Genomic DNA, 17944 nt, shown 5'->3' with positions numbered 1-17944 from the left:
TTCTACCATGTAAAAGACATTCCCGGATGATGTGGAATCAGTATAAAATTAACACACTAATGATAATTCATGCAAAATATATATGTTTAGTAGCATTGTAATGAACCAATAAATATTTATTGCTTGAAAATATGAGATTAGGGAATTGCTTCTTTCATGGGAAACCACTCAAAAGATAGTCTTTCACCTTTCAACTTGAGCTGTTACAATTATTAGATTAACAATTTTTTTGTTAACTTTAAATTTCAAGGCTAAATTTTCCATAAAGTTAAAATGCTACAAAAATGTATTTATCATGAAATTAGAATGATGAAGGAATATGTCAATAAACGTAGAATCAATATAATCAGGCCTGAGTAAAAATGTAATAGCTGTTGTCACATAAAATAGTACCACAAAATATTCCTAAAATGTCAAAATAGTCACTTGGAAAAATTTCAAGTTGTGTGAGGTGAAGACTCAATTCACTTTTATAATAAAAATATTATACAAGAAAGAACTACACATATTTTCTAGAGAAAGGCTCAGTAGAAATAAAATGAACTTCTGCGACACGAGTTACACCTCTGTAATTCTGCAGCAAAAGACTCTTCCCTCCAAACAGGATGCACTGAGTGTTTAACACATTAATTATCATCCTTCATCAAGCATAAAACTAACAGTCAGGAAATACAGCTGCAATAGCACAATTATCAACACACTCAGACTACGCCCCGCAGCAAAGAAAGCAAATGGGTTGCTTTTCATTAACAGAGCTTGGCACACCTCCCCAAAGACAATGTTTTCTTTCCAGCCAGCATCCCAAAAGGCATTTAAGGGGCTATTTGCTTAGGTAAATCCAAAGAACAAGTAAATCATGAAAATATTTAATTAAATTTCCAACTATTCATTATTGATATACAGGACCATTCATATATATACATATGTGTGTACACATATGTATACCTACATGTATTGAAAGATGATTTGATCAAGCCAAAATCTTTTATATAAAAGACTTGTATTTTTAAAACATTATTAGTGCAAGAGGGTTGGTAAGTAAGTTTATAGTCCATGCTTGACTGTGATACATAAGGTATTCATGGTTTTCATTCTCATAGTTTGTGGCGTACAATATGATATGCAACGTGCCTCCATCTGTGCAGTAATGGGCCGGGTAATAACTGTTCTATGACACGGGTTTGAGTCCATATAAAGAAAGTAATTAGCTACTAGCTTCAGATTCTAATATAACATGTCATCATTGAAAGCCTAGATGAATAGCATTCTAAAGAGATAATAAAAACATAGTTTATTTGGTTGACTTCTGGACACTTAACATTCTTAACATTATTATAATCTTATTACACCTTAACAGATGTATTACTCCTACCGAATTTATATTACAATTGAACTATAAACTGTTAGTTAAACCATAATTTAAGGAAGGCTTGGGGGATGTAAAAGGCAATGGGTAATCATCTGCCCAAAATATTTGGAATTATATCTGAAGCACTGCCATCAAACTTTCACTAAATTCTCTGCCCAGAAATCCTCTAGCATAATCAGCTTGGTCCTCTCTGCAGGAAAACTATCACAGCAAAATTTAAGGAGTCATATTTTCCTCAGCACAGAAGGCCAGGGATACACATAGGATCCCTCTATGCTTGAAGTTGCTTGCACAACTTCAATTTCATGATTTTATACTGTACTTTATATGCAATTAACTCAAATCTGAAAACTGTATCTGAGATAGGCATTATCTCATCTTCCATCTGGCCAACTTGTGTTATGTACAGTTGTCTTTCAAATGACTGATAACCTTTGTATTTATTATAATATAAACTCTGACACACATTTATGCCCTAAAACCTAAAACTTGCTGCCTTACCAAAGATTAATCCATGGGATTCTGCTCAGGCCTGTGTAAGAAATGTGAGTAGTGTGAGTTATAATAATTTTAATCAATCTGCCTTGGTCGGGATAGCTGCTTCCTAAGGCGCCGAAAGCAGCAGTAAATCACAGAGAAGGCACGCAGTCCTTACCAACAGCTGTAACATAGTCAGTGTGATAAGGAAGCTTGCGGGTTCGCTGTGTGCAGAACATCTGGCTGGACCAAGGACGATGCACAAGAAATAAAAGGTCCGTCCCCTCAAGTGCTTATAGTTCAACTGTGTTTACTATGCGGCATGTCAGCAAGCACCAATGAAAGAGTAAGTGACCAGCTGACAAGGGGATCAGGAAAAACAAACTCGATGGCCAGGGGATCTGTCTGGGGTCAGGTCAGGTACATCACAAGGTGAGTGGACTGTCTTGCGTTCCTCTTGGGACCTCCAATTAAAGGGCCATGGTCTTAAAGTGTTTCTGTCTTAGTACTTTCGTAGATGCAGTGACATTATAAACATCTCAAAATCCAAGAGTTGTTTTAAGGCAAAAGAAAAAAGAAAAATCTTCTTAATGTTTTGTCAAGCAAAGTGATGAGACCTACTTACAAACTGCCTGAAAAATTAAAAGGAAGGTAATTTCAAGGTGAAGTTTAACTAGTTCTTTCCTGGTCTTTTCCTTTCAAAGATACGACCTGGCAACAAAGCACCCAGTGTTCTGTCACCGTTCTGAAAATCCTTTTAGAACCCAAATCACTTCCGTATCTCGATATGTATTCACCCTCAGCAACCATTACAGAGCAAAATTATTCCACCTTCAGCTGTAATACTGAGAACCTGACATTTTGCATGTATTCCTTTTGGGTTGAGAAATCATTGAGTTTAATGTTGCTTCTTCAATTAGAAAATATGACTGTAGTGTTAGGAAAAAATCATATTCTATATTGGATGGTACTCACAGAATAAAATGATATTTGTTAGAAGTAAGGGAAGAAAGGAAAATGTCTTCTTAAGTGAGTATATTTTAATTTAATACGTAAAAAGTAATAAAGTGTACTAGATTTGCACAACTTTCTCTTTAGCAACGTCAAACAAGTATTTTAAAGCAGCAGGGCCAATCATTAGGCTCAAGTTCACCACAATTCATCTCCCAGTAACAAGTACCAAGGTTCAACCTGTGTTTTTGGATGGCTGTGGCTTACCGTTGTATTGAATACTGATGTGGTAAAAAAGACTCTACTAGGGGGCATAATTCTCTCTTTGACATTTAGAGTCTGTTATAATAATGATGCTTGCTTCAATAGACATTGCTGGTGATAGAAACAAATCTTTACTTTTTATAAGATTTTCTAACAGCCTCTCTAGCTTTCATACCTTTAACGTAGTGAATTCATATGGCTGATAACCTTTGAAGCTCTCATGGATGGCTGCCATAGTGTGAGAAGTTTTCTCCCAAAAATGGAGCAGAGTGGTCTGTAAAGAAAGACAGTAAAGCTATTAGCATTTTAAATGCCCAGATTTAATCAGGGGTCCTAGAGAAGTGTGCCCATCTGTGGCTTTCAAGGTTTGTTTGGGTTTTTTTAAAATATTTATTTATTTATTTGGTTGCACTGGGTCTTAGTTGCGGCATGCGAACTCTTAGTTGCGGCATGTGGGATCTAGTTCCCTGACCAGGGATCAAACCTGGGCCCCCTGCATTGGGAGCGCAGAGCCTTAACCACTGGACCACCAGGGAAGTCACCCTCAAGGTTTTCTAAAACACGATTTTGACTTATCTCTGCAGCCTTGTTTCCTACTATGCCCCTACTTACACCCTGTACTTCAGCCAAACTTAAAGGCTCCCTGTCCCCCTACAGCTCATGCTGCTCCGCCACCTGGGACATTCTCCTCTCCATTCCCTTTGTACTTGTCCCATCTGATCCATCCTCCAAAACCCAGGGCTAGTCATTAACAGTGGACTTTTGTGATTCCCTCAGCTGATTCCATTTCTCCCTCTTCAAGCCTGCATTGGATTTTGTAGATCTCATTTCACTTAGCACACCCTGTTCTGCCCTTGAGGTAGAGAAAATACAGTCAGACGTTACTGTCTCTGACTTCCTTTCTAAATTTTAAGTTCCTTGAGGACAGGAAATCTGGTTTTATCCACTGTATATTCTTTACAACATCCAGAGTTTGCCTCCCACCCTCAGTTGGTGCTCAATAGTACTGTTGATGGATGCGAGTACCATTCTGAAGGAACTGAGAGGCAACGAGGAGACAAAAGCAAGTTCATTAAATTATGGCAACCTGATGAGGAAGTGACCATGCCGTGAGAATTACAGCAACAATGCTAAGGGAGTTCAGAGGAGGCTTACTGAAGGAGGGGACACTCTGTCTGGTACCTCAGAGTGGAATTTGGAAAGGCACAAGTGGAGAGGGAGAGCACGCAGGCAGGGGGAACCACCTAAATAAATGCAGGGAAGTGGGGAACTACAGTGTATATACAGGGAATAGCTAACATTCGGTTTGATTAACTGTAGGATGCTAAAAAAGAGAGATGTGGGAAGTAAATTATGAGAAAGGCAATCTGAACTTCATTATGCCCAAACCATACTTTGGGCTCAAATACCATTTTTCTGTTATCTAAACCTTGCAAAATTCTTGGTCCGCTGCAACAAACATCACTTTGTTACCTGGTATGTTGCTAGCATATGAGACAAGAGATTGCATCTGCTCGCTCCCAGAAGATCCACTTTTTGACACACATCCATCTTCAATTTGTCAAAGCTTTTTTTGGCAAGGCGAACTTGTGTTTGCACCTATGAAAGTAAAAGAGAATCTCTGAACCACTCAAACTATTTGGTTAAAATTTGTCAGTAAGAAAACACCAGTAGCGGGATTAACTCTTTCATGTAAGAAAACACCTCTGAAAATTCCAGGCAAGTGAGAAGATGCCACAATATCCATTCTTTACTTCCAAAGGACCTAAATGACAGTACTGTATATCATGATTTTACAGCAGACTTACCATCCTAGTATTTTTCTCAGTCGAGTGGTAGAACTCCTCTCCTCTCAAGGCATTCACAAACTGACCATAGTGGGGAGAAGTCTGGAAACATGCAGGGTGGTAAGGGGATAATATTTGCCTTACTGTTTTCCTATGGTTCTTTGAAGCTGACTTCCCCATATACTCTTCACTCTCCTTCCCCTAATGTTAACATCTTACATAACATGGCACATCTGTTAAAAACATGAAATTAACACTGATACAGTCCTATTAACTAAACAACAGATGTTATTCAGATTTCACCAGCTTTTCCACTAATGTCCTTTTTTTCTGTTCCGAGATCCAATCTAGGAAATTGTGACACAGCCTAAAAAACTATCCCCATTGACAAACTTTCAACTTTTTATTATTGCATATGTATACCAGCAATCCTCCATCCATCCCTAAGCCGTGCAGTAATTCAGGGTTGGAGGGAAGGTCAGGAAGATTCAGAAATGTTATTCTACATATTATTTGATAATAATACAGAAAGTTTTAAAATTTAATACAGCTACATTAAAAATAGTGGAATCAAAATTTCCCCTTCCTCTAACCTGAAGCATCACTATATCCTATTTTAACCAGGGAAAGGTAGTCACATATTAATTTATCTCAGATAATTCATGCAGTTGTAGTTATCAGGTAGGTAACTGGGAGTTGGGAATAATGCTGACTCATTAATGGTAGCTCTTTCATCACAGGATACCTCGGGTGGGTATCTCGGGGGACTCGAGGACAATGTCTACCTTGATCACCATTATATGATAGGCACCTGGCGACCTGGTACAAAGCAGGTGCTGAATATATATTTGGTGACTGAATCAAGAAAATTTCCAGACCATTTCTAAAGGTAAAGTACCTGAGTACCATTTTAAAGTAGAACCTTTAAAGTAGTCTTAAAAGTGATAGTTTTATTTTTTAATAAAAATAAACATGAAGATTATTTGATTTAAAATATATTAATTTTACCACTAATAATTTATATTCACAGCTTTTAAAATTATAGAGTATTATACAGTAATAGTAGCAATTGACACAATTGTTATCATTTGTAACAATTTAACAATCAAAACGATTCAGCAATAGATATGATTCAAAATTAATATTATACAATCGACACAAGTGAACAATTAATACAATTCACTCATCACACGTCAGCTGTATTCTCTGTTAGCCTCTGTTATTGCCCTCTGATGGCTGAGGGTAAGAGGCTTCATCAGGGGAAGTAACTGACAGGCAGGGCTGGCATTCTAGATTAGCCTGCCTGACTCCAAAGCCACGCTCTTCTGCCACCCCAAACGACTTCCACTAACCATTGCAAAATCAAGAAGCTCACCATTATGATTCTACCCAGAAGCACAAGTTTTCCTGTAGGCTCCTGTGGAATTGGAAAATAATCAGGCAGTACCTTTAATACCATATCGACAGAATTAATACCCTATATGAATAGGGTCTTGTTTCTGTAGCTGTGTAAAGCATTTCCTAAGAATTCCTCTGTATTCCTAAGCCTACAGAGCTTGGAAAACCAGCAAATGAAGCCATCCAGCTCCTCTCAAAGCACACCATGAGCTTAAATAAATCCCAGAACTCGATCATTCCTCACTGTGAAGTGGAGAGACTCTAGGGAAAGTACTGGGGCGTAAGGACTATAAAAAGAGTTAGGATGTGTTAAGTATCAGTGATTTGCTGCCTTCCTTTGAGAGGAATAGGCATGATACAAAAGAGAAGACCCAAGTTCCTGAAGGGAGAAGTGGAAGAGTGTGGAGGGCAAGAAGTTTAAGCAGCTGAGAGTTTCACTGCAGATCCCCACTGGTTCACCAGTTGCTCGAGCCAGGAAGAACTCAACTGGGATCCTGAGAGGCCTCTGTCTTTACCCTTTCCTCCTGAAGGGGAAGGAGATAAATACATGTGTGAGCTTTCATGTATGCATTCATTCAACACATGCTTAGTGAGCGTGAGCGCCTATTATGTGTCAGGACCAGTGCTCGGCGCTGGGAGGTCTGTAAAGGAATGAGACACATAGCAGGCGGTCAATAAATACTTAAGAATGAATGCACAGAGGCACAAGGACCCCCTAGTCTTTTAGAGAAGACAGATAAGTTAGCAACTATATTATTATACAATGGGAAAAGTAAAACAACAGAACTAAGAGTGAAGACAGAGGTAGCACAGACAAGGGAATGATTAATGCTGGGGGTGGCATGGGCAGGGGTGTTGATCAATGGCATTATAACCCCAACTGCAGGCTTTCTAGTATCCACACCCTTAGCCCTGTAACTTTGTAGTCTCCTCCCACTCTGACACTGGGCTTGGTATGTGACTTGCTTTGGTCAATGGGCCAAATGTGATGAAACTGGAAGCTTGGGGGGAAAAATGCTAGCATGCTTACACTTTCTCCCTCCCTTCTCTGAGACTGCCGTGAGAACATGCCCAGGTCAACCTGAGAATGTGCCTGGGCTGGCCAGTTGGAGAGGTGCTGAGGCTTGTGCATGCAAGAGACACGAGGAGGAGAGCCCAGTGGTCCCAGCAGATCAGTCTTTGGCAAGCTTATGCCCAGACATGTGAAGGAGGCCAGCCACGGTCAGCAGAGCCTCTCCCCTCCCCACAGCTCAGGGGTGAGCCCAGCAGAGACCAGAATTGCTGTGCGAACCCACAGACCTGTGAGCAATAAGAAATGCTTATTGTTTTAAGCCATTGAGTGTTACAGTTGCTTATTTCATAGCATGATTGGGGCCATATACATAACTGATATAAACGGTAAGTAGGGGGCAGTGAAGGCTTCTGAGATGGCGGGATATCTGAGGTGAGTCTTAAGGCATGAATAGGAGTACATAGTAAATACAAGGTAGCCATGAGGCTGGCCTGCTTATGCGGAGGTTCTAGATTTTTCTAATTAAATGCAAATTACTTTTCTGTGGGGATGTGAATTTTGCTTTTTCCTTTACATTAACATAATCAGTTACACATAGATATTCTTTTATCCTAGAAGAAAACTTAATTCTTTTATAGATATTCTTTTATCTTAGAAGAAAACTTAATTCCCTTGCTTATAACACAAAGCTCATGAATTAACATACATTGAAATGTGCCCTAATTTAATTTTGTTTGAATTTTGTAAAGTAATTTTAGAAACCTAGAAGACGACTTCAGCACTTGACCCAGTGAGTTCTGAAAGGCCATATGCTTTGTGTGTCAACAATGATTATTAAAATACTTAATGCACTGCTGAGTTGCCAAATGTTGAGCCCTTGCCCTGCCAAACAAGGAGGATGTTACACTGTTGGGCATTTTGAATACGGTAAAGTTCATTTAATATTTTGTGCTCCATGTCTGTTCTCTAAAACACATTTCCAGTCTGCAGCCCGAGGATAAAACACCAAGGACACAGGCGAGCATAGGCCACCATCAAGAGTCTAATTTCATATGCTTCCAGATGCACTTAAGTAAAAAATGTTTTGATTATTATTCCTTTCAATCCCAAATAAATTATATTCAATTACAGAAACATCTTGAGGAGCTCCTGTAGTTTTCAAGGTTCTTTAATAAAATCTTCAAATAAATGTATCTTTTTTTATTTCTTAATTTTACTCCTGTTGCCCCAGCTTTGTTCTCTTATTCTCCAAGCTCTAGGAAATGATCACATATATTTGACCCTCTTTAGCATGGGTCCTGCCTTCCCAAGGCTGCAGAAATTCAATTCACCAGAGAAAGGAGTAATGTCTTGTGTGCCAAAACTACAGGGCACTTCTCTGTACTTACTCGTCCTAACCTGAAATTCTACCTCTTAGCCCCAACTTGAACTACATATGATGAAGCCAAAGCTATTCGTACTCAGTACAATCTGGCTTCTCCATTCAGTGGGAAAAGTCTTCATATTACTACACAACCAAATAATTTGAGAGTAGCTTTGCATTTTTTTCCTAGTGTTTTCTTTCCTTTAAAAGTAAAAAAAAGCCACACCCCCCATCTTACTGTTACTTTTACATTGTCTTCTAGAAGATGGATTTGCCTCTTATATATATATATTATATATATATATATAAATATATATACTTTAATATATATATATTTTAATATATATATATTATATATACTTTATATATAAAGTATATATATATAATATATACTTTAATATATATATATTAAAGTAAATATATATCTTCCACGTGCCGATAACAGTGAGCAAAATGGAGGCCTCATGATGACAGTCCACTGGGCATTTTCATAGCAGTGAGGAAATAACTACAAATTGAGTGAGGTGATCAGAAGGAAAGCCACACAGTTCCATAAGAATGATTTACCAAGAAATCTGAACAAGAGGATGTTCTGGGAAGTGGTGCTCAAGCTCTCTTCTGAAGGACTGAGCATGGTTAATTGTACAAGGAGAGAGAGCTCCAGCAGGGGGAGGAGGATGTGCAAAGGCCCTGGGGTAGAGGGCAATAAGACAGGCCCCAGAAAACTAGTGTAGCTGGATTGCTGAGAGCAAACAGAAAGGTGGTATGAGATGAGGCAAGAGAGGTGGGCTGGGGCATATCTCAGGGCCTTGGAGGTGTGCTCAGGATTTTAGTTTTTATCCTAGAAGCAGTGGAAAAACATTGGAGTCTTTGAAGCAAGGAAGAGATAGAACCCTATTTTCAGTTTGAAAAGATCACTCATTGCAGTGTGTGGATGGATTGGAGGGAGATGAGAATAGATGAGGATAGATCTAGAGTCAAGGGGAGAGATGATGGTAGCTTTAAACTTGGGTAGTGATGCTAGATATGGAAAAGAATGCTCTGATTGGAGAGATATTTAGGAGGTAAAACAGACTGGACCTGGTGAGGGGTTAGATGTTGGGGGTATAGAGGATGACTCCTATGTATCTGACCACACCAAGCCCAGTATCACTGTCTAATTTTCCTTTTCCACCAGGTGATTCTACTCATGTCAGTTCTTGTAGACACCTCAGACCACATCAGGATTCTTGGCTTGCTTTCTCAACCAGTTCTCAATAGTCCTCCCTCATTAACTTGATCTATTCACCTCTATCTATGCATCCTACATTCGGAGAAAAATTTTAAGATCAGAGAATATACGAATTACTTCTTTTGACTTTTAGGAAGGTGTCAGAAGACAAAGTCTAGCCTATCTGAAGTCACTTGGAAAACAGAAGGTCAGATATTTGGCTTCATTAAAAGAAGACTTTTTCTGAGGCCAACATACTAAGACCTCTAGAGGGTCAGATGATCAAACATCTTGCTGAGTCATTTTACTGGACCTGATTTATCCTATACTTACCCACTGATGGCAGGAGCAATTCTGACATTGTATTACGCACAGAAGTATGTATAAGTGACTGGGTGTGCACCATGCATGTGTGTGGGCAGCCACGTGTAGACTTTAGGAGCTATCTATTTTTGGTCTTCCCTTAACAAAACCCTCACCCTGCTTTCAAAAATGTTCCTTTTCTTTATTCTAATAATGTGGCTTAAATGGGGGTTGTTGGTATGCTCTTTTATAGACCACCCCTCCACTCCTACTGACTGGCCCAGGGATGAGAACCTTAACCCAAGCTGAGTCAGTCACAAGGCACCATGGATGCGTGATTCAGGGAAAGGCACTTGGTTCAAGCTGGACGAATCAGAGCCCTTCCTCAGGATTTTTTAACTTGGAACTAGAGAAAATAAGTCTCAATCCTTTTCTAGGGACTTCCTGCACTAAGGGCAGGAAGTCGTGGCATTTGAATTTCCTGTGGTATGAAGAAAATTGGTCTGAGAGAATAAAGGTGATATATAGAGAAAAGCATAGAAGAGACAGAGTCCTAGTGGCATTCAAATTCCTGGATCCCGCTGCCCTTCCTATGGTCACATGAGATTTCTCCCTTTGCCTCAAATAATTCAAGTTTCTGCTAGGCGGAACCAAGCACTAATACAGGCTGCTCACTTTTGCCTTCTTGGAAATTCATATGAAAGGTTCTATAATAAGGATCCTTTTTTAACTTTGATTATTCCAGGGTTTCTAAAATTTATTTAAACAGAGAACCCTTCCCATATTTCATATACCACCTATTACATGCAATACATTTTTTAGGGGGGAAATCCCTGTTTTACAGAAGAAGAAATCACGACTTAGATACTTAACTGATATATAAAAATTAGAATCAAACTCAGGTGTGTTTGGTTCTCTAATTGATGCTCTTTACATTAATCCATGGGACACAGGGTAATTGATCTACCATTGACCATGTAACTCACAGTGTTCCAAGTCTATGACATGCACAATAGGTGCAGGTACCATTTCAGGAATCGACTATGCTGGCCTTATCAATTTAGATGTAGGCATAGGGAGACTCCCAAGCCACATAGCCTGAATAGTACTTCTATCAGAAATCTAAGGCTCTTTAGCTCAGACTCCTCAACAAAGTGGAAAGAAACCAGTCCATCAAATTCCCTTAGGTGCACTGTGGTCAGTGGATTCCCTGATTTCTAGAGGAAAAATATGCAGAGAGGGTATCGTTTCATTCTCTGCCTAGAAGCTGATGCCAGCACTGTTACCACCACCATCATCATCACCACCACCATCATCATCATTATTTTTTTTTAAGGTTTAATTAAGTTTTTAATAGGATAAACATTAATCTTTTTTTTAAAACATTTTTATTGGAGTATAATTGCTTTACAATGGTGTGTTAGTTTCTGCTTTATAACAAAGTGAATCAGCTATACATATACATATGTTCCCATATCTCCTCCCTCTTGTGTCTCCCTCCCACCCCTCTGGGTGGTCACAACGCACCAAGCTGATCTCCCTGTGCTATGTGGCTGCTTTCCACTAGCTATCTATTTTACATTTGGTAGTATACATTAGTCCATGCCATTCTCTCACTTTGCCCCAGCTTACCCTTCATTACTTTTAACCAGCTTTATTTATGAGGTAAGATTTAATTTTAGGTGTACAACTCGATGAGTTCTTGGACAAATGTATACAATCATGCAACTACCATCAGAATCATGATATGGAACATTTCTATCATTCCTTAAAGTTCCCACTGCAGTCAATTCCTTCCCTCAAGTCCTAACCCCTGCCAACTACGAATCTGCTTTCTGTCACTACAGATTAGTTTTTTCTAGAGTTTCATATCAATGTAGTCTAGTTTTTTTTTTTTATGACTGGATTCTTTCACTCAGCATAACCCCTTGGAGATCAATGTTGTTACGTGTATTTACAGTGTGTGCTTTCTTATTTCTGAGTAGTATTTAATTGTATGGATACAGTGCAATTTGTATACTCATTTGGGTTGTTTCCAATTTTAGGCTATTTTGAATAAAACATCTGAGCATAAGTTTTTGTGTAGACATGCTTTTAATTCCTCTTGGGCAAATATCTAGGAATAGGATTCCTAGATCATACAGTAACTGTAAATTCACTTTTATAAGAAACTGCCAAACTGTTTTCCAAAGTAACTATATCATTTTGCATTCCTACCAACAATGAATCCAAATTCCATTTGCTCCATATCCTCTTTAACACTCGGTATTTTCAGTCTTTTAAGTTCTATCCATTCTAGTGGATGTGTAGTCATAGTTATTATAATTTTAATTTGCATTTCTCTAATGACTAAAGATGTTGAAATTCTTTCTATGTCTTATTTGCCACTTAAATATCTTTAGTAATGTGCTTATTCAAATCTTTTGCCTATTTTAAAAAATTAGGTTTGTCTTTTTATTACTGAGTTATGAGTTCTCTATATGGATAATATAAATCCATTATCAGACATAAGTTTGAAAACATTTCCTTTAAGCCTGAAACTTGCCTTTAATTTCCTTAAAAGTGCCTTTTGAAGATAAAACATTTAAAATTTTGATGACATCTAATTTACCAAATTTTTCTTTTATCTAGTTTCTCTTTTTGTGCCTTTTTTACCAAAACATTCCCTAACTCAAGGTCACAAAGACTTTTTCCTTTTTTCCTTTTTTCCTTTTCCTTTCCTTTTTTCCTTTTTCTTCCAGAAATTTTGTATTTTCAGCTATTACATTTAGATCTATAATCCATTTCAAGTTAATCTTTGTATGGTATGAGGTATGGGTATAGGTTGATTTTGTTTTCCCCACATGCGGATATCCAACTGTTCCATGTGTTGAAAAACTGTCCAACTGCCCATTGTATTGCCTTGGTTGGCACTTCTGGCAAAAATCAACAAGCCATTATATGTGTGGGTCTATTTCTGGACTCCCTATTCTATAATTTTGATGTATATGTTTATCCTTATACTAATACCATGCTGTTTTGATTACTGTAGCATTATAATGAGTCTTTAAGTCAGGTAGTATAAGTCCTACAGTTTTTTTCAGAATTGTTTTAGTTATTCTAGGTTTTTCATATTCCTACACATATCTTAGGGCCAGCTTGACAATTTCTTCAAAAAAGCCTTCAGGATGTTGATTAGCACTGCACTGAAGCTACAGATTTACTGGGAATTGACATCTTAACAATATCTTCAGACCAATGAACATAGTATATCTTTTCATTTATTGGATCTTTAACATTCTTTTAACATTTTGTTTTTCAGATGTTAGTGCACAGATTTTGCACGTTTTGTTAAATTTATTGCAAAGTATTTCATATTTTTGATGCTATTCTAATTTTTATAAATTTCAAGTTCTAATTGTTCATTACTATAAATATGGATTAATTTTTGTAATTTGATCTTATATGCTATGACCTTGTTAAATTCAATGATTAGTTTTAAAAGCTTCTTCTGAAAGATTTTTCAGAATTTTCCCTCTCTATAATATATCTATGTAGACAGATCTATGTACATATATCATGTTGTCTGAGAATACAGACAGTTTAACTTCTTCCTTTCCATTTGTATGTCTTTACTTTTCTTGCCTTATTGAACTGGACAGGATAATGTTGACTAGAAGTTGATGTGAGCAAACATACTTGCCTTATTCCTTATCTCAGGGGGGAAGTGTTTAGTCTTTCATAATTAAGTATGATGTTAGCTGTATGTGCCCATTATCAGTTGAAGATATTCTCTTCTACTCCTATTTTGCTGAGAATTTTTATCAGGAATGGATATTGAATTTTACCAAATGCTTTTTCTGGATCCACTGAGATGATCATATGGTTTGTTTTTGGTCTATTCACCTAGTAAATTACATTGACTGATTTTAAATTGACCTCCATTCCTCGGGTAACCACATTTAGTCAAGATTATATTTATTTCTGTTAACAGTCCTTGTTCTGAAGTCTATTTTGTCTAATGTTAATGTGGCCACTTCACATTTCTTTTGATTAGGATTTATAGGCCATATATTAATGTATCCATTTACTTTTAATCTAGCTATATCTTTATATTTAAAGTGAGTACTGAGACTATTCTCAGCTCTGTCTTACTTTTTTAAAAATCCAATCTCTAACTCACTTTCCTCCATTTTATCTATAGAGAACTATATGAGACTTAAAAAATATTACCAGTAAGAGGAATTGGAGTTAGTCTGGCGTTAAAGTGAATCCACTCTGCTTCAGGATAATCCCATTTTTTTCCCCAAGTTCCTTAAAAACCACCTATATAGTAATCAGTTCTGGATTTGATTAAGAATCAAAGTATATTAAATTTTTGAGTTTTAAAAATTCTCTTTTAAAATAGGACAATATTTGCTTGTTATATTATTTCTGGCATCTCTGATTTCTCAAACCTTACTGGCAGTATTTCTGTGCTTGGATACATGAGTTCTTTCTGGGACATAATTTATCTAAGTCTGGTGACTAAGTTATTTAAAAACAACTAATACACATTAGCCCCTTTCATGGACTGAGCCTCAAGTTTTCCTCAAGAGGCCCTTTCTATCCTTTCCAGTTTTAATACCACCTCCCTTAATGGAGGAGAAAGTATAATAGGAGTTTAATAGTTCTGCTTTCTTTGCTTTTGCCATTAAAATTAAATCATCCAAAATTATTTTCTAGCTCTGTCCACAGTAAAGGTCTAAATATAATGGCTAACTCAGAAGCAATGAGCACCCCTAGCACCCAGATCATGGTCTCTAACTATCATATCTCTCTTAAAGGAATCAGGGTTCTGAAATGGCTGATTCCAGGGTTAGGGCAGGAAACATATAAGATGACCCTGAAATATTATGCTGTATAAGAAAGCAAAGAAGACCACTATCAGGGTCATGTCAAAAGGATTCAGGAGTCAACCTGAAGAGGCTCTCACTAGCTGAAGATGAGACAATTTGAACATCAATAAAGTATTATCAGCAACAATTAAAACACATCCAATAGATTCAAATCTCTGAGTTCATAATGATACTTAAAAACAAAGAAAGGAACAAATTAACTGAAAACCAAAAAACCTCATTGGGCACCTGTAGAAAATGCCAGTGAACCAACTCAATTATTGTGACAAAGAACCAAACATTTATCCTGACTTTCCTATCAAACTGTACTGACCTGGTAGTCGATGAGGGAAAGTTACTCATTACTGAACCATTCAAATTTATTAATGAAGAAGAAATACATAATATATTAAACCATCTGTTCCTAATAGTGGGCCTGTCTTCACACTCACAACAGTTTTGTTGTTATTAGGATGTTTCATAAACCTCAATCATTCCAAGTTTTAGCCTTCCTGATATCACTCTTACTTGTAAGTCCCTTCTTTCCTCCCAAGAAATATTACTGAGCACCTACGGTTCTAGGTGCTGAGCATAAGCAGGAAATAAAGTCTCTGCTTTCATGATGGTTACTTTCTACTGGGTAAAACTGGACAATAAACAACAAAAGTAAACCTATTGTTTGTTAGATGGTGAAAATGAAGCAGCAAAGGAAAGATATATTTGCAGGGTTTGGGAGGGGTGGTAGACGAGTCTGTTTTAAATGGAATAATCTGGGAAAAGCTTCCTGAGAGGTGATTTTGGACCAGATTTGGAGGAAGTGAGGAAGCAAGCCATGCAGATATGGGGGCGGGGGTGGGGCGGGAGTGGAGCACTCTGTGCAGAAAGAATGGTGAACGCAGAGGCACCAAGGCTGCTGTGTGCTTGGCTTGTTCAAGGAACTGTGGTCGTAAGTTATATGCTTCAGTTACGTTTAAGGTAGGCTAGGCTAAGCTATGATGTTTGGTAGGTTAGGTGGATCAAATGCATTTTCAACTTATGATATTTTCAACTTATGATGATTTTATTCGGACATAATACCCATGTAAGTTGAGGAAGATCTGTACATGTTCAATGCTGCAGCTGTGATGGTTAATAAGCAGTATTTTGCCAAAAACAAGGAAGATGTGGTTGTCATCTTACTTGATTTCCTCTTAAGCATGCAGTTTGCACTTTAACAATTCAGGATAATAAATAAGCAGTGATAATTTTAAGGCTTTTCGTTACTGCTGAAATTACAGATAAAATTGAATCTTTTAGCTAGCATTCCCTTTACATGAATTAATAAAACTTAATTCAAGACAACAATTTTGGATCCACCTGTGTAATTAGGACAGGCACACATGTGGCTGACATAATCTCAACTCATTTATACGAACACTTTCATTCAGATACTCATTTTCAGATACTAATAGGAAAAAAAAGCCAATTTCTTCCCTACTCTGTTTTCACAAGTTCAAGTTTATAACATGTTCTGATCATGAGTATAAAAGTTACCTAGGAGAGTGGAGCACACCAATGCCTCAGGGTGATGTATAAAATATTGTATAAAATATTGTACTAGGAATGCATAAAACATTGTACTAGGAATGTATAAAATATTGTATATTTTATATACAAATGTATAAAATATTGTACTAGGAATGTATAAAGTACTGGATGAATGCTTTCATCAAGTAGTTATCTCAATGAAGATTCAGGAGAAGTAGAGACACATACCACAGTCTACACTCTTTCAAATTTCCAGGGAAGAGAGTTTTAACTCTCCTTTTTTTTATTTCACCTCATCATGTGTTCCAAGTTGGGTGAGGAGAAGAAAAAGGAGTGAACACTTCCGGAGGGCAGTGTTTTACAAATGCTTCATACTTCAGTTCTTCAAAGTAGGCAAAATTATCCTCATTTGCATAGAAGAAAAAACTGAGGTCCAAAGTAATTTGCCTAAAACCAAGCAGCCAGTAAGTAGAAAGGCAAGGATGTGGCCTCGGTTGGATGCTGTCTCGTCTTGTATAAAATACAGACTCCACACCCATACCCTGCCTGCCAGCCTGCAGCCCATTTGCCTCCTCTCTCACATCACCTCCCAGGCACCACGTGGTCTGGACATACTGAGCTGCCATTCTCCAGCTACACCAAGACAAAGCCACTCCCACCTTCTGCAAGATTCCTCTGCCTGGAAAGCCCTCTTCCCCTTGTTGTGCACATGGCAACTCGTGCTCACATTTATGGTTTCCACTCAAAGGTTTTCTCCTTTGAGAACCTTTTCCTGTAATGCTCCTCAGCTGAGTTAACAGCTTCTTCCTGTCTATAATCAAGGCACTTTGCAAACTGGCTTAGGACCCAAAACTATGGTATGTGCTACCTGCTCCCATGTAGGCCCAGCTACCCTCTGGACTGTAAGCTGCATGAGGGTGGAATTACACTATTCAATTTTATAAGGCTAAGTCTACATGCCTCCAGGTAGCAGGTAAACAAAACACCGAATGAATAAAGAGAGGACACCAGAAGGAGTGAACCATCAGGCCTTGTCCTCCCACTATGTAATATGTATAACATGTTCTGTTTGCTCAATTACCGTTAGACTTTCCCAGACACCATCCCTCTTCCTCCACCACTATCACCACCACTCACTGATTAAGTATAATACACATGTACATATTCTCATTTGATTCTCACAACACTCCTACACCATAATTTTGTTTCTGTTTCACAGAGAAGGAAGCTGGTTTTCAGAACCATTAAGTAACTCACCCAAGCTTACTTGATGAGCAGGGGAGGGGCAGGATGTGAAAGTCCATGCTCATTTCACCAGATCACTTTGCTTTCCTAATTGTAGCAAATCTCAAACCAGTGAGGTTAACTGTATATTACCCAAAATGCGATATCAGCACTTCACCTACTACTCTTTTTTCCTTGTTAGC

General features: G+C 37.8%; 1 protein-coding gene across 12 annotated transcripts in view; it reads right to left on the bottom strand.

The window, feature by feature from the left end:
* Nucleotides 1-17944, bottom strand: part of ICA1 (islet cell autoantigen 1) — a 142621-nt gene that overhangs the window by 36025 nt on the left and 88652 nt on the right. For all 12 annotated transcript variants that reach the window (XM_061198532.1, XM_061198534.1, XM_061198538.1 and 9 more), the window contains exons 7-8: nucleotides 4535-4660; nucleotides 3237-3335 (exon numbers count right to left, since the gene is read on the bottom strand). In XM_061198532.1, coding sequence (XP_061054515.1) covers nucleotides 3237-3335; nucleotides 4535-4660 — 225 coding nt within the window. The remainder of the gene's footprint in view (nucleotides 1-3236; nucleotides 3336-4534; nucleotides 4661-17944) is intronic.

The sequence above is a fragment of the Eubalaena glacialis genome, chromosome 8, assembly GCF_028564815.1.
Source record: "Eubalaena glacialis isolate mEubGla1 chromosome 8, mEubGla1.1.hap2.+ XY, whole genome shotgun sequence".
NCBI classification, from domain to species: Eukaryota; Metazoa; Chordata; class Mammalia; order Artiodactyla; family Balaenidae; genus Eubalaena; species Eubalaena glacialis.
This window is presented reverse-complemented; position numbering and strand designations above follow the sequence as displayed.